Here is a 17,504-nt window from a genome sequence, read left to right as displayed (position 1 = left end):
ACGTCACTTGCTCTGAGACCTTGAAGCAGTGGTTCCCCTTGCTCTGCAAGGGCCGCGGGCTTTTGTGGAGCGATGGGTAACGATGCTTCGAGGGTGACTGTTGTTGATGTGTGCAGAGGGTCCCTGGTTCGCGCCCGGGTATGGGCGAGGGGACAGTCTAAAGTTATACTGTTACATAAACACATTTGTAAACATAAGATAGATAAAACAGCACATGAAAACAGCATCTATATTTTTGTTCAGTAGTTTAATCCCCTTTCCTGGCCACTGTGCTCTGGCTTGCACTTTGGGCTGTAGGCCAGGTAACAGTAAAGAACTTCATGAACTGCTGAGGGAAAGGGTTTTATAAAAAATATATTGGATCGATTGATTCAATTTGAACATTACCCACAACTCTCCTTTGTTTAAAGGAATGCTTTATTGATATTCTCAACATATGACAAACCAACATTTGAATTAATTCATCCACCATTCTCATATCCATTTAAAAGGTCTACAACTAGGCTCCCATTCTAAATAAAGCTATATATATATATATATATATTCCTATCATTCCCAACATTGTACATGCCTTAAATAATGCGTTTTAACAAATTCAGCTGTGGCGTCCCAAAAATGTACATTAGACCCAAACAATGTTTTTGCAGCTCTACACAATCTATGGGATACATCTGCCTTTCCCCTTGTTCCGTCATAACCAGAGACAACAGACAACGGAATACACCAAGGCTGCGTTTACACAGGCAGCCCAATTCTGATCTTTTGCCACTAAAATTGGTATTTTTGACCGATCAGATCTTTTGCCAATAAAAAAAAAAAAAAAAATCGGACAAACATGAATTGGGTTGCCTTAGGGAGGCCCTGTCTGCCAACAGATTAAGCTAAATCCTGGACAAAAACGCATTCCTAACGGAAATTCTCTGGTCTGATCCGTGTCTGGGGGAAACCGGTCCAGATCGGTGGGGAAACCGGTTCAGATCGATGGGGAAACCGGTTCAGATCGATGGGGAAACCAGTCCAGATCGTAGCAGACCTACCATCTATATAATAACTATGGTATTCATTTGAAAGTGAGAGAGATCTGTAACAGACAGGTAATTACATATTGGCAACGATTTACAGATGGCAATTAAATATAAAAACAAACCTTATTTAAACTCCAACCAAGAATGAAACATCAAAAACACATAACCTAAATATGATCATCACTACTAAATCATAAAAAAAGTATAATTATAAAAAGAAGTTAAAGGGTAAATGAATACTCCATCCCCTGGATAGAAATGTAACACTAAATTGGGGGGGGAATACAATCTCCATAGATACATCATGTTGAAAATAACAAAAAGTGACGTTGTTACCAAACCAATAGAAGCTATTTCAAGTTGTGTTAATAGTGTAAAGAGGTTGGGTTTAGTGCACACTGGCAAAACAGGAAGTGTTGTTGATATATAAATAACAGTAGAGCTAGTCACAGGGTGGGTACGAGTACGTCTGGGTACTGGAGTGTGTCAGTAGAGCTAGTCACAGGGTGGGTACGAGTACGTCTGGGTACAGGAGTGTGTCAGTAGAGCTAGTCACAGGGTGGGTACGAGTACGTCTGGGTACAGGAGTGTGTCAGTAGAGCTAGTCACAGGGTGGGTACGAGTACGTCTGGGTACAGGAGTGTGTCAGTAGAGCTAGTCACAGGGTGGGTACGAGTACGTCTGGGTACAGGAGTGTGTCAGTAGAGCTAGTCACAGGGTGGGTGCGAGTACGTCTGGGTACAGGAGTGTGTCAGTAGAGCTAGTCACAGGGTGGGTACAGTACGTCTGGGTACAGGAGTGTGTCAGTAGAGCTAGTCACAGGGTGGGTAATGAGTACGTCTGGGTACAGGGTGTGTCAGTAGAGCTAGTCACAGGAGTACGTCTGGGTACAGGGTGTGTCAGTAGAGCTAGTCACAGGGTGGGTGCAGTACGTCTGGGTACAGGAGTGTGTCAGTAGAGCTAGTCACAGGGTGGGTACGAGTACGTCTGGGTACAGGAGTGTGTCAGTAGAGCTAGTCACAGGGTGGAGTGCAGTACGTCTGGGTACAGGAGTGTGTCAGTAGAGCTAGTCACAGGGTGGAGTGCGAGTACGTCTGGGTACAGGAGTGTGTCAGTAGAGCTAGTCACAGGGTGGAGTGCAGTACGTCTGGGTACAGGAGTGTGTCAGTAGAGCTAGTCACAGGGTGGGTGCGAGTACGTCTGGGTACAGGAGTGTGTCAGTAGAGCTAGTCACAGGGTGGGTGCGAGTACGTCTGGGTACAGGAGTGTGTCAGTAGAGCTAGTCACAGGGTGGGTGCAGTACGTCTGGGTACAGGAGTGTGTCAGTAGAGCTAGTCACAGGGTGGGTACGAGTACGTCTGGGTACAGGAGTGTGTCAGCTAGTCACAGGGCTAGTCTGGGTACAGGAGTGTGTCAGTAGAGCTAGTCACAGGGTGGGTACGAGTACGTCTGGGTACAGGAGTGTGTCAGTAGAGCTAGTCACAGGGTGGGTACGAGTACGTCTGGGTACAGGAGTGTGTCAGTAGAGCTAGTCACAGGGTGGGTACGAGTACGTCTGGGTACAGGAGTGTGTCAGTAGAGCTAGTCACAGGGTGGGTACGAGTACGTCTGGGTACAGGAGTGTGTCAGTAGAGCTAGTCACAGGGCACAGGGTGGGTACGAGTACGTCTGGGTACAGGAGTGTGTCAGTAGAGCTAGTCACAGGGTGGGTACGAGTACGTCTGGGTACAGGAGTGTGTCAGTAGAGCTAGTCACAGGGTGGGTGCAGTACGTCTGGGTACAGGAGTGTGTCAGTAGAGCTAGTCACAGGGTGGGTACGAGTACGTCTGGGTACAGGAGTGTGTCAGTAGAGCTAGTCACAGGGTGGGTACGAGTACGTCTGGGTACAGGAGTGTGTCAGTAGAGCTAGTCACAGGGTGGGTACGAGTACGTCTGGGTACAGGAGTGTGTGCATACATGTGTGTGGTGGGGTTACGCCTGAGGACAATTCTTAGAATAAAATGGTGGACACAGAGAGCTGTCTGGACTGTATTTGACAGTTGATCATATCAGATGTGGTACAATAACAGTAAACACTTGAGCCTACAAAATAAAAGAGAAAGCAAACCCTTCCCAACCCTTCTACAACTTCCACATTAAGAAAGAATAGAAGAAAAAAAATACATTTATTTTATACCAGCAAAGTTACCGAAATCAATAGGACTGAAAGAGGCCTAAAGATATCTGATGAAGGTAGAAACTTACACTAAAGCCTTGCTTCCACATTGTAGAAGCACACCAAACAGAAATCGAACGCTCAGCAGGGCACCAAACAGAAACCGAACGCTCAGCAGGGCACCAAACTGAAACCGAACGCTCAGCAGGGCACCAAACTGAAATCGAACGCTCAGCAGGGCACCAAACAGAAACCGAACGCTCAGCAGGGCACCAAACAGAAACCGAACGCTCAGCAGGGCACCAAACAGAAACCGAACGCTCAGCAGGGCACCAAACAGAAACCGAACGCTCAGCAGGGCACCAAACTGAAATCGAACGCTCAGCAGGGCACCAAACTGAAATCGAACGCTCAGCAGGGCACCAAACTGAAATCGAACGCTCAGCAGGGCACCAAACTGAAACCGAACGCTCAGCAGGGCACCAAACTGAAATCGAACGCTCAGCAGGGCACCAAACTGAAATCGAACACTCAGCAGGGCACCAAACTGAAACCGAACGCTCAGCAGGGCACCAAACTGAAACCGAACGCTCAGCAGGGCACCAAACTGAAACCGAACGCTCAGCAGGGCACCAAACTGAAATCGAACGCTCAGCAGGGCACCAAACAGAAACCGAACGCTCAGCAGGGCACCAAACTGATCATTGTTGTAGTCGTAGTGTTTTTTATTTGCCTTTTTGTTTGAGCCTCCACGTCAGCCATACCTACCGATGAATGCCGACTGGCAGTAATGGTTCACAATATATTTATTCATATATATTTATACATACAGATAAGTCATGTAAAAACCTTATGCAAAGCAGTGTAAAATTATTTTATAATACAAAATGGTTTACCGTAGTTGTCTTTTTATTTTTTACAAGCTGTGGTGAGTTGATGTTATGTAACCTCAGGTTGTATTTTGCGGTAGTTTGTATTTGCACAGTGAGATGAGATATGCACATGCTCTTGGTAGGCGAGGAGGGAGATTCCAAACGTACCTTTAGCCCCTAACCTCCTAGGCACTTGTGGAGATCTGAGGGAACTAGATAAGAGTAAGCCATATGCAACAAATCAACCTATTGGTTTAAACAATATAGTAGTGGCTCCCACCTTGACCTGTCATAGCATAGGTGGAATTGTTGTCATACTGCACACATCCCTCCAGTCCTTTCAGTTCTCCACAAGTGAGAGGGTAGGGGCTACGGAGTAGGGGCTAGGGGGTGATTTAGGACTGGGCAGTAGTATTAATGATATAGGGCACTACGTTTTCCAGGTCAGGCGAGGGAGGCAGTAGTGAGTAATGTGGAGATTAGAGGGTGACTTCTTTAGGCCAAAGGTCATGTGTCACTCAGTGATGAGGCGCTTAATGATGATGTCACAGTCCCGGTGATGAGAGAGAGGAGGAGGGGAGTGGGGGATCTTCAGAAGGGTGCGTTGTCCTGAACAGGGTTCGTGTCGGTCGGGGACTGGACAGCTTCACCGTTACCTCTGGCTCCAACCACCTTGTACTGAAGAGGAAGAGAGGAAGAGAGAAAGAGAGGAAGAAAGAGAAAGAGAGGAAGAGAGAAAGGGGGAGGAGGATGGTATGGGGTAAATCTTAAGTCATTTCATTTCAAAAAGGAGCCGTGTGAGACTGTAGAGAATATGGTCTGAGATTTGTATAGATCAAGCACCCGTTAAAAAAGGTTGTACACTTTTCAGCAGCACCGGTAAATCGTTAATGTGACACTCTTCCGTCTGATTTTTATTTAACTAGGCAAGTCAGTTAAGAACTAATTCTTATTTACAGTGACGGCCGACAACCAGCCAAACCCTGACGACGCTGAGCCAAAATTGTGCGTCGCCCCTATGGGACTCCCAATCACGGCCGCTTGTGATACCGCCGCCCCAGCATATGGCACAGGGGTGACCATTAGCATATGGCGCAGGGGTGACCATTAGCATATGGCGCAGGGGTGACCATTAGCATATGGCGCAGGGGTGACCATTAGCATATGGCACAGGGGTGACCATTAGCATATGGCACAGGGTGACCATTAGCATATGGCGCAGGGGTGACCATTAGCATATGGCGCAGGGGTGACCATTAGCATATGGCGCAGGGGTGACCATTAGCATATGGCGCAGGGGTGACCATTAGCATATGGCGCAGGGGTGACCATTAGCATATGGCACAGGGGTGACCATTAGCATATGGCACAGGGGTGACGATTAGCAAATGGCGCAGGGGTGACCATTAGCATATGGCACAGGGGTGACCATTAGCATATGGCGCAGGGGTGACCATTAGCATATGGCGCAGGGGTGACCATTAGCATATGGCACAGGGGTGACCATTAGCATATGGCGCAGGGGTGACCATTAGCATATGGCACAGGGGTGACGATTAGCAAATGGCGCAGGGGTGACCATTAGCATATGGCGCAGGGGTGACCATTAGCATATGGCGCAGGGGTGACCATTAGCATATGGCGCAGGGGTGACCATTAGCATATGGCGCAGGGGTGACCATTAGCATATGGCGCAGGGGTGACCATTAGCATATGGCGCAGGGGTGACCATTAGCATATGGCGCAGGGGTGACCATTAGCATATGGCGCAGGGGTGACCATTAGCATATGGCGCAGGGGTGGCCATTAGCATATTAGGGGTGGCCATTAGCATATGGCACAGGGGTGACCATTAGCATATGGCACAGGGGTGACCATTAGCATATGGCACAGGGGTGACCATAAGCATATGGCGCACGATAGCAAATGGCGCAGGGGTGACCATTAGCATATGGCGCAGGGTGACCATTAGCATATGGCGCAGGGGTGACCATTAGCATATGGCGCAGGGGTGACCATTAGCATATGGCGCAGGGGTGACCATTAGCATATGGCGCAGGGGTGACCATTAGCATATGGCGCAGGGGTGACCATTAGCATATGGCGCAGGGGTGACCATTAGCATATGGCGCAGGGGTGACCATTAGCATATGGCGCAGGGGTGACCATTAGCATATGGCGCAGGGGTGACCATTAGCATATGGCGCAGGGGTGGCCATTAGCATATGGCGCAGGGGTGACCATTAGCATATGGCACAGGGGTGACCATTAGCATATGGCACAGGGGTGACCATAAGCATATGGCGCTGGGGTGACGATAGCAAATGGCGCAGGGGTGACCATTAGCATATGGCGCAGGGGTGACCATTAGCATATGGCGCAGGGGTGACCATTAGCATATGGCGCAGGGTGACCATTAGCATACAGGGGTGACCATTAGCATATGGCGCAGGGGTGACCATTAGCATATGGCGGGGTGACCATTAGCATATGGCGCAGGGGTGACCATTAGCATATGGCGCAGGGGTGACCATTAGCATATGGCGCAGGGTGACCATTAGCATATGGCGCAGGGGTGACCATTAGCATACCATTAGCATATGGCGCAGGGGTGACCATTAGCATATGGCGCAGGGGTGACCATTAGCATATGGCGGGGTGACCATTAGCATATGGCGCAGGGGTGACCATTAGCATATGGCGCAGGGGTGACCATTAGCATATGGCGCAGGGGTGACCATTAGCATATGGCACAGGGGTGACCATTAGCATATGGCACAGGGGTGACCATAAGCATATGGCGCTGGGGTGACGATAGCAAATGGCGCAGGGGTGACCATTAGCATATGGCGCAGGGGTGACCATTAGCATATGGCGCAGGGGTGACCATTAGCATATGGCGCAGGGGTGACCATTAGCATATGGCGCAGGGGTGACCATTAGCATATGGCGCAGGGGTGACCATTAGCATATGGCGCAGGGGTGACCATTAGCATATGGCGCAGGGGTGACCATTAGCATATGGCGCAGGGGTGACCATTAGCATATGGCGCAGGGGTGACCATTAGCATATGGCGCAGGGGTGACCATTAGCATATGGCGCAGGGGTAACCATTAGCATATGGCACAGGGGTGACCATTAGCATATGGCGCAGGGGTGACCATTAGCATATGGCGCAGGGGTGACGATTAGCAAATGGCGCAGGGGTGACCATTAGCATATGGCGCAGGGGTGACCATTAGCATATGGCGCAGGGGTGACCATTAGCATATGGCGCAGGGGTGACCATTAGCATATGGCGCAGGGGTGACCATTAGCATATGGCGCAGGGGTGACCATTAGCATATGGCGCAGGGGTGACCATTAGCATATGGCGCAGGGGTGACCATTAGCATATGGCGCAGGGGTGACCATAAGCATATGGCGCAGGGGTGACCATAAGCATATGGCGCTGGGGTGACGATAGCAAATGGCGCAGGGGTGACCATAAGCATATGGCGCTGGGGTGACGATAGCAAATGGCGCAGGGGTGACCATAAGCATATGGCACAGGGGTGACGATAGCAAATGGCACAGTTCACAATGAAGATACAAATGGAATGTACCAACTACAAAAATATACTTTTCCATTTTTACGGTTTGTTCATTCCAGTTGTGAGTCGTGAAGGTTTTATTCTGCGTCATGTTCCCATTTCAACAACCTTCAGCTCACCTTGATGTTTCCAACTTTGTCCTCAAACGACTTGAAGGTTGGAGAGTTTCTATAAAATAAAATAAAAATTAAAAACAGATTTAATATATTACTAAAAAGTCAAGCAACAACAAGCACGATAAACGTAAGTGGTAACCTCCATTTTTATTACACTATAGGATTGTCCACTGCCAGACACCCTTACCCAGGGATACCTCTGGGAGATGACAGGTTCCTGAGTCATCAGGGCATATTCTTAGTGGAGTTGATCTACATCGAGTTACCAGTCATATGATGTGTATTGAGTTAGCTCATTATATATATATGGGAAAAGCATACAGACAGGATATCAAAGTCACGCTGAGTATTTTCATTTAGTTAGAGCCAGCACTTAAAACACCCAATGTTTCCACTAGGTATTTTCCCAAGGCTGTGCCATATCATTATATTGTATACGGGAAATTCAAAAAGACCATAAAAAAACAAAAAACACAAAATCACAAACAAGACCACAACAGCTGTTACTCTAAAACCCACTAAAATCTCATAAATGACACTTAAAAGTGATGAAAAAAAAAAAAATAAAAACGAAATAGAATAAAAAAAAAAATAAAGTGTGAGCTAATTTACCTCATCGCTGGCATACTTATCGAATGGCGGATGGAGTAGTTGCTACTTTGTAAGCGTTAAAAAGGAGAGAGACAAAGAAGTGATTAGGAGCCAAGCGGAGAAGAGGGTTAATTAAAGCAACGAGGCAGGCCCAAAGCCAGGCCCACCACTGGAGCAGACACACACACACACACACACACACACACACACACACACACACAGGGAACATGGTCACAGTGGGACTGCAGTCAAGTCAGTCAGTGCAAAGAGGATACTGCCATCTGGTGGTCACTGCAGGTTAATATTTTTTCAAACATTTATTTAACTAGGCAAGTCAGTTAAAAGAACAAATGATTATTTACAATTGACGGACTACCCCGGACTACCTGGGCCAATTGTGCTCCGCCCTATGGGACTCCCGATCACGGCGCCAGATGCAATACAGCCTGGATTCGAACCAGGGACTGTAGTGACGCCTCTTGCACTGAGATGCAGTGCCTTAGGCCACTCCGGTAATTAATCATTCAAATATGCAGGGAATTAATTTATATGAACTGAACTCCTCTTAAATAATAAAGTCATTAATTAAATTTTAACCTGAAGGAACTAGAAGCACAAGCATTTCGCTACACTCGCACTAACATCTGCTAACCATGTGTATGTGACAAATAAAATTTGATTTGAAATGTATCTTTCAAAGAAAATTAAACTGAATGGTACCAGAGCATCGGCTCTGGGATTATAATCTTATGGCTAGGGGGGTAGAAGTTAAATAGTCAGAAAACTGCTAAATAGTTCATTGGTTACCCAGACTCTCTGCACACTCACAAGACCATAAACTCAGCGGCCAGTTTATTAGGTACGCCCATCTAGCACTGGGTCGGACACCCCTTTGCATCCAGTACAGCCTGAATTCTTCGGGGTATGGAAACATTGCTCAATTGGTATCAAGGGACCTAACGTGTGCACCACCAGCCTGTACACCACCAGCCTGTACCGTTGACACCAGGCATGATGGAGCCATGGACTCATGCTGCTTACACAAAATCTTGACTCTGCCATCAGCTTGACACAAAAGGAACTAGGATTCGTCAGACCAGGCAATATTTTTTCCACTCTTCTGTCCAGTGTTGGTGATGGCGTGCCCGACTAGACCTGCTTCTTCTTGTTTGTAGATGATAGTAGTGGAACCAGGTGTGGTAGTCTGCTGCAATAGCCAATCCCGTGACAAGGACCGACCAGTGGTGCGTTCGGAGATGCCGTTCTGCACACCACTGTTGGAGGCTAGCTCTCCAGGAACAGGGTTGGAGTGAAAACCTACAGGAGGCTACCTCTCCAGGAACAGGGTTGGAGTGAAAACCTACAGGAGGCTAGTGCTCCAGGAACAGGGTTGGAGTTAAAACCTATAGGAGGGTAGCTCTCCAGGAACAGGGTTGGAGTGAAAACCTACAGGAGGCTAGCGCTCCAGGAACAGGGTTGGAGTTAAAACCTATAGGAGGGTAGCTCTCCAGGAACAGGGTTGGAGTTAAAACCTACAGGAGGCTAGCTCTCCAGGAACAGGGTTGGAGTTAAAACCTACAGGAGGGTAGCTCTCCAGGAACAGGGTTGGAGTTAAAACCTACAGGAGGGTAGCTCTCCAGGAACAGGGTTGGAGTTAAAACCTACAGGAGGCTAGCTCTCCAGGAACAGGGTTGGAGTTAAAACCTACAGGAGGCTAGCTCTCCAGGAACAGGGTTGGAGTTAAAACCTACAGGAGGCTAGCTCTCCAGGAACAGGGTTGGAGTTAAAACCTACAGGAGGGTAGCTCTCCAGGAACAGGGTTGGAGTTAAAACCTACAGGAGGGTAGCTCTCCAGGAACAGGGTTGGAGTTAAAACCTACAGGAGGCTAGCTCTCCAGGAACAGGGTTGGAGAGTCCTGCCCTTGATACATGTTGTGCGTGAAAAGCCCTGGAGGCTGGCCGTTACTGAGACACTGGAACCGGCACGCCTGGCCCAGACGACCATAACAAGCTAAAAGTGGTTAAGGTCATTCGTTCGGCCCATTCTAAACATTCAAATAGAACAGTAACTGAATGCCTCGATGCCTGCTTCATATAGCCACAGCCACGTGACTCACTGTCTGTAGGAGAGATCCATTTTTTTTTTTGAACGAGGGGTGGTGTACCTAATAAACTGGCCACCAAGTGTATAAACACACTCTGCTGCTACTCTGTTCTTTATTTTACTCTCATCATCTACCTCTAATACCTTATTATTATCTATCCTGATGTCACTTTACCCTGCCTTCATGTACATATCTACCTCAAATACCTCATTATTATCTATACTGATGCCTAGTCACTTTACCCTGCCTTCATGTACACATCTACCTCAAATACCTCATTATTATCTATCCTGATGTCTAGTCTCTTTACCCTGCCTTCATGTACATATCTACCTCAAATACCTCATTATTATCTATCCTGATGTCTAGTCTCTTTACCCTGCCTTCATGTACACATCTACCTCAAATACCTTATTATTATCTATCCTGATGCCTAGTCACTTTACCCTGCCTTCATGTACATATCTACCTCAAATACCTCGTACTCCTGCACATTGATCTGGTACTCCCTGTATATAGCTTCATTCTTGTTTATTTTATTCCTCGTGTTACCATTATTCTTTAACTCTGCATCGTTGCGAAGGGCTCGTAAGGAAGCATCTCACGGTTAAGTCTACACCTGTTGTATTCGGCATCTCACGGTTAAGTCTACACCTGTTGTATTCAGCATCTCACGGTTAAGTCTACACCCGTTGTATTCAGCACCTCACGGTTAAGTCTACACCCGTTGTATTCAGCACCTCACGGTTAAGTCTACACCTGTTGTATTCAGCATCTCACGGTTAAGTCTACACCTGTTCTATTCAGCATCTCACGGTTAAGTCTACACCCGTTGTATTCGGCATCTCACGGTTAAGTCTACACCTGTTGTATTCGGCGCCTGTGAACAAATCCATTTTGATTTGAGAAAGCAGAGTGGCAGCATAAAGACTATAGTTGTATTGAACAGTCAGGACCTCTCGGTAAGTGATCATAGTAATTGATGGAAGTCGGTAAAGTGGATTGTTCCAGCAGCACAGAGTAGGTCTTACCTAAAGGAGTTAGAGAACGGCAGCGCTCTGTAGACCAGACGCAGCAATTTAAAAAAACAAGAGAAACAAAAAAAAACACAGGGTGAGGCACAAGAAGCAACGAGCTGAGCAGAGCTAGACTATTTAACACAAGGGGCTGCTTTCAGAGGGTACGTCCCAAATGGCATGGCACCCTATTCCCTATATAGTGCACTACTTTAGATCAGAGTCCTATGGCACCCTATTCCCTATATATAGTGCACTACTTTAGATCAGAGTCCTATGGCACCCTATTCCCTATATATAGTGCACTACTTTAGACCAGAGCCCTATGGAACCCTATTCCCTATATAGTGCACTACTTTAGACCAGAGCCCTATGGAACCCTATTCCCTATATAGTGCACTACTTTAGACCAGAGCCCTATGGCACCCTATTCCCTATATATAGTGCACTACTTTAGACCAGAGCCCTATGGCACCCTATTCCCTATATATAGTGCACTACTTTAGACCAGAGCCCTATGGAACCCTATTCCCTATATAGTGCACTACTTTAGACCATAGGGCTATATAAGGGAAAAGTTGGCATTTGGGACACTAGCAAATATTGAAATAATTTAAGAAGAAAACCTCATTGAAATGCACAAGTCAACCATGTTTTTTTTTTTTAAATATATATTTTTCAAACCTGGTAGCAATGATGGTGATGGGGGACATGATAGATGGCATTGCAATGAACACCAGGGTCCCATGTTCTGCAACCCTGCTGTAGGGAGTGTACAGACCTATAGTCTGGTGTAATTCAGACTTGGATCATGGGATAACGCTAGATGAAAGACGATAACAAAAACAACTCCAAAAGTCCAAGGAACAAGGAGTTGTCGCGGCAACATCGATACGGAGCAAGCAGGAAGGGAGTATTGTTGCAAGGCCAGAGTAATGGATCTGTTGCAAGGCCAGAGTAATGGATCTGTTGCAAGGCCAGAGTAATGGATCTGTTGCAAGGCCAGAGTAATGGATCTGTTGCAAGGCCAGAGTAATGGATCTGTTGCAAGGCCAGAGTAATGGATCTGTTGCAAGGCCAGAGTAATGGATCTGTTGCAAGGCCAGAGTAATGGATCCAGAAACAGGGAAACAAGGAGAGGGCGATGACACACACGTCGACGTGGACAACGTTAATAATAATAGTAGTAATAATAATAATTAATAGTTCATGTTAGTAGACATATTCTGAGATCTCGTAGATACTAGAGATAATATGTTACGAGGGTGATAGATGAATGGATGGATGGGTTATTTAAAACAAATGATTAAAGTGTTGAATCAAACCATATGTTACAAAAAAGGCCTTCAGACATTCGGTTCGATTACAAGACATCTATAACATGGCTGTAAAAAAAGCCATGGTCCTCCATGGCTAGTTGGAGTTGGAGCAAACAAGTGGAATTCACTGCAGGCAAAGGCGGTTATGAGTCAAGTCTGGGAGGGTGGGTGGGGTGGGGGGGGTTAGTGTAAAATCTACAGTGTCTACTTCAGAAGTCTTCCAGGAGAGTAAACGCAGATAGTGTTTTCTACATCAGAGCTGCCAAACACTCCTCCTGGAAAACTACTGGCTAATCAAGGGTCCTGGGGGCCTCATTCATAAATCCTGCAGCTAATCAAGGGTCCTGGGGGCCTCATTCATAAATCCTGCAGCTAATCAAGGGTCCTGGGGGCCTCATTCATAAATGTTGCAGCTAATCAAGGTCCTGGGGGCCTCATTCATAAATGTTGCAGCTAATCAAGGGTCCTGGGGGCCTCATTCATAAATGTTGCAGCTAATCAAGGGTCCTGGGGGCCTCATTCATACGCACAAAATATGCCACAACGGTTTTCACAAAAAAAGTAGTCATTTATAAAATCGTAGCTTGACGTGAGCATGTGGGAAGAACATGTGCTTATCCTCCCACAAACCTTTAGACCAGGATCACGCACAGTGTCTAGTGTTTGAATCATTACATTCCCAGAAAGCAACAGTAGGCTATAGTAGCCTTCTGCAGGAACATATGACAATTAATATTTTTTATTTTTATAAAAACCTAAATAGAATAAAAATGCTATTATTTGCCGTTAGTGAGAAGAGCAAAAATAATTTGAGTTAAAAAGAATTAAAATAATAATCTTTACATTGTAAAATCATTAGGAATCAGCATCCGTTTCCTTTCCATGATCATCGCAGAATAAATTCAGAATAAATTCACCTTTTTCTGACGGATGGTTTCGTACCGGTGAAATATCCCATCCTAACTTAGTTTGGTCCGTGGGCTACCATTCATCACCAGCTCTCATTTAAATTGGACCCACTTCACAGTAGTAAATAGATCAGCTTTGCTCTGTGATCCGAAATGCAGTAGTTTTTTTATTTATTTAACTAGGCAAGTCAGTTAAGAGCCCCTACGCTCTAACCACTAGGCTACCCTGCCGCCCCTACGCTCTAACCACTAGGCTACCCTGCCGCCCTACGCTCTAACCACTAGGCTACCCTGCCGCCCCTACGCTCTAACCACTAGGCTACCCTGCCGCCTCTACGCTCTAACCACTAGGCTACCCTGCCGCCTCTACGCTCTAACCACTAGGCTACCCTGCCGCCTCTACGCTCTAACCACTAGGCTACCCTGCCGCCTCTACGCTCTAACCACTAGGCTACCCTGCCGCCTCTACGCTCTAACCACTAGGCTACCCTGCCGCCTCTACGCTCTAACCACTAGGCTACCCTGCCGCCTCTACGCTCTAACCACTAGGCTACCCTGCCGCCTCTACGCTCTAACCACTAGGCTACCCTGCCGCCTCTACGCTCTAACCACTAGGCTACCCTGCCGCCTCTACGCTCTAACCACTAGGCTACCCTGCCGCCTCTACGCTCTAACCACTAGGCTACCCTGCCGCCCCTACGCTCTAACCACTAGGCTACCCTGCCGCCTCTACGCTCTAACCACTAGGCTACCCTGCCGCCTCTACGCTCTAACCACTAGGCTACCCTGCCGCCTCTACGCTCTAACCACTAGGCTACCCTGCCGCCTCTACGCTCTAACCACTAGGCTACCCTGCCGCCTCTACGCTCTAACCACTAGGCTACCCTGCCGCCTCTACGCTCTAACCACTAGGCTACCCTGCCGCCCCTACGCTCTAACCACTAGGCTACCCTGCCGCCCCTACGCTCTAACCACTAGGCTACCCTGCCGCCTCTACGCTCTAACCACTAGGCTACCCTGCCGCCTCTACGCTCTAACCACTAGGCTACCCTGCCGCCTCTACGCTCTAACCACTAGGCTACCCTGCCGCCTCTACGCTCTAACCACTAGGCTACCCTGTCGCCTAATAGTAGTAAATAGATCAGCTTTGCTCTGTGATCCCGAAACGCAGTTCAACGGTAGAACAAACAGTTCACCTTTACCATTGAGGTTTGTAGGCTACGTATGAATAATTTAAGGTGACATTACTCCAACAGACAATATTTCATTTATAAATATATTAACCATTACAAAATAACTACCTCATTTAAGCAGATGAACAGACTGGTGATCTTTAGCATTGAAGTGGGTAAGGTTACCACTGTAGCATTGAAGTGGGTAAGGTTACCACTGTAGCATTGAAGTGGGTAAGGTTACCACTGTAGCATTGAAGTGGGTAAGGTTACCACTGTAAACAGGCCTACTGTAGTGTACTCCCCCCCGCCAGAGCAGACAACGTTATAGAATTTGTGGGCAGTGCAGCTTATTTCTGTTCGACGGGAAAAAGAAAAGAAAAGTTTGTAATGTTTATAGGGCCACAACAAATTTGCAAATCGTTGTAGTCTTTCAGAAACACGGTCAGGTACAAACAAACGTCACTGCAAAAGGAAAACGTTCTGCCAAACACCTCCAAAGACATTTAATCACGTTCACCATTCCCATTTCCTTTAGCTAGGGTCTTGGCCTAATTTCCATATTTACAAAGTACACAAAAAAAAACACACAATTGAGCAGATTTGGCCTTTCTAGGGGAGTTTTTCCTAGCCACCGTGCTTTTACACCTGCATTGTTTGCTGTTTGGGGTTTTAGGCTGGGTTTCTGTACAGCACTTTGAGATATCAGCTGATGTAAGAAGGGCTTTATAAATACATTTGATTTGATCGTAAAAAGGTGAATGATGGGCGTTTCCAGGCAGCGTGACAACGCTCGTTGACAACAGGGCTGACTCATAACAGGATATATTACGCTGTATATTGTGCGCAGTCTTTTCATGAAAGGAAGCACGCAGATATTGAGTGTCAAATTCACCCCAACGGTTATAACATGAGGCCCCAGGTGTGCAGCGGAATCAGGTGTTCTATAGATTAGGGAGGTGGGACTTTTTCCTCACCACAAAGAGGGTTGTTGTGGCCTCACCAAATAAACTTATACAACCTAGTGGAAAAGAGGACCCGAGATGACACCTCTAGGTTTTACAACTTTCGTGGTTGTCCGAAACCTGCTCTACAGAAAGGGTTGAGGGCGGCCATTTTGAGTCTTGGTCTGTACCTCATGTCTCCCAGTTTCCTGCTGAGGACAGTTCCCATGGTGGAGAAGGCAGCAGTGGTCTTCTGTCCCGCCACAGACAGGGTCTCCTGAGTCTTCTTGTACCTGGCGGGAGAGGATAGATACACTAAATATACATATCATTAGAAAACATATCGAAAACAGGACTCACTTAGTTTAGAATAGATTACGCCTCGGTCGCAAGCAGAAGGAAGATTCTTTGCCACTAAGGGGTTAATAAGTCTGACAGACAAGAGCAGCAAAACAAGTATGCAGAAATACTGAGGAATTAGCAAGAGTTCCTATCTACCAACCCAGTAGGGCGAGGAGGACTACCAACCCAGTAGGGGTGAGGAGGACTACCAACCCAGTAGGGGCGAGGAGGACTACCAACACAGAAGGGGCGAGGAGGACTACCAACCCAGTAGGGTGTGAGGAGGACTACCAGCCCAGTAGCGTGTGAGGAGGACTACCAACCCAGTAGGGTGAGAAGGACTACCAACCCAAGGGGTGAGGAGGACTAGGCCCCAGTGGGGTGAGGAGGAACCAACCCAGTGGGATGAGGAGGACTATACCCAGTAGGGAGGAGGACTACCACCCAGTAGGGTGAGGAGGACTACCAACCCAGTAGGAAGTAGGGTGAGGAGGACTACCAACCCAGTAGGAAAAGAGGAGAGACTGACACCCAGTAGGTTTTACGGAGGACTACCAACTCAGTAGGGTGTGAGGAGGACTACCAACCCAGAAAGGGTGAGGGGACTACCAACCCAGTAGGGTGAGGAGGACTACCAACCCAGTAAGGTGAGGAGGACTACCTCCCAGTAGGGTGAGGAGGACTAGTTCCCAGTAGGGTGAGGAGGACTACCAACCCAGTAGTAGGAGGGTAGGGTGAGAAGGACTACCAACCCAGTAGGAGGACTACCCGCCACAGTGAGGGACTACCAACCCAGTAGGGTGAGGAGGACTACCAACCCAGTAGGGTGAGGAGGACTACACCCAGTAGGGGCGAAGGACTATACATATCATTAGAAGGACTAACCCAGTAAAGGACAGGACCCAGTAGGGCGAGGTTTACCAACACAGAATAGGATTACGCCTGAGGAGGCAACCCAGTACCAACCCAGTAGGGGTGAGGAGGATTCTTTGCCACCCAGTAGGGGTTAATAAGACTGACAACCCAAGAGGAGGACAAAACAAGAGGAGGACTACCAACCCAGTAGGGGCGAGGAGCAGTACTGAGGAGGACTACCAAGAGTTACCAACCCAGTAGGATGTGAGGAGGACTACCAACCCAGTAGGGTGAGGAGGAGGAGGGTGGACTACCAACCCAGTAGGGGGTGAGGAGGACTACCAACCCAGTAGGGGTGAGGAGGACTACCAACCCAGTAGGGTGAGGAGGACTACCAACCCAGTAGGGTGAGGAGCACTACCAACCCAGTAGGAGTTCAGTAGGGTGAGGAGGACTACCAACCCAGTAGGATGTGAGGAGGACTACCAAC

The 17,504-nt window shown here is 47.6% G+C and overlaps 1 protein-coding gene across 6 annotated transcripts in view; it reads right to left on the bottom strand.

Moving 5' to 3' along the window:
- Positions 1–3,968: 3,968 nt before the first annotated feature.
- The window catches only part of LOC115123223 (tumor protein D54-like), a 43,992-nt gene continuing 30,456 nt past the window's right edge, over positions 3,969–17,504 (bottom strand). For 2 of the 6 annotated variants that reach the window (XM_065005140.1, XM_065005138.1), the window contains 5 exons: positions 16,009–16,110; positions 11,490–11,516; positions 8,375–8,419; positions 7,766–7,814; positions 3,969–4,730 (listed from right to left, as the gene is read on the bottom strand). In XM_065005140.1, the coding sequence (XP_064861212.1) occupies positions 4,644–4,730; positions 7,766–7,814; positions 8,375–8,419; positions 11,490–11,516; positions 16,009–16,110 (310 nt within the window). In that variant the 3' untranslated portion in view covers positions 3,969–4,643. The remainder of the gene's footprint in view (positions 4,731–7,765; positions 7,815–8,374; positions 8,420–11,489; positions 11,517–16,008; positions 16,111–17,504) is intronic. The other 4 variants (XM_065005141.1, XM_065005139.1, XM_065005143.1 and 1 more) reach the window with 2 other exon arrangements.

The sequence above is a fragment of the Oncorhynchus nerka genome, linkage group LG20 (assembly GCF_034236695.1).
Source record: "Oncorhynchus nerka isolate Pitt River linkage group LG20, Oner_Uvic_2.0, whole genome shotgun sequence".
Classification (NCBI taxonomy): Eukaryota; Metazoa; Chordata; class Actinopteri; order Salmoniformes; family Salmonidae; genus Oncorhynchus; species Oncorhynchus nerka.
The sequence above is the reverse complement of the archived record's forward strand: the minus strand, read 5'-3'. Positions and strand labels throughout refer to the sequence as shown.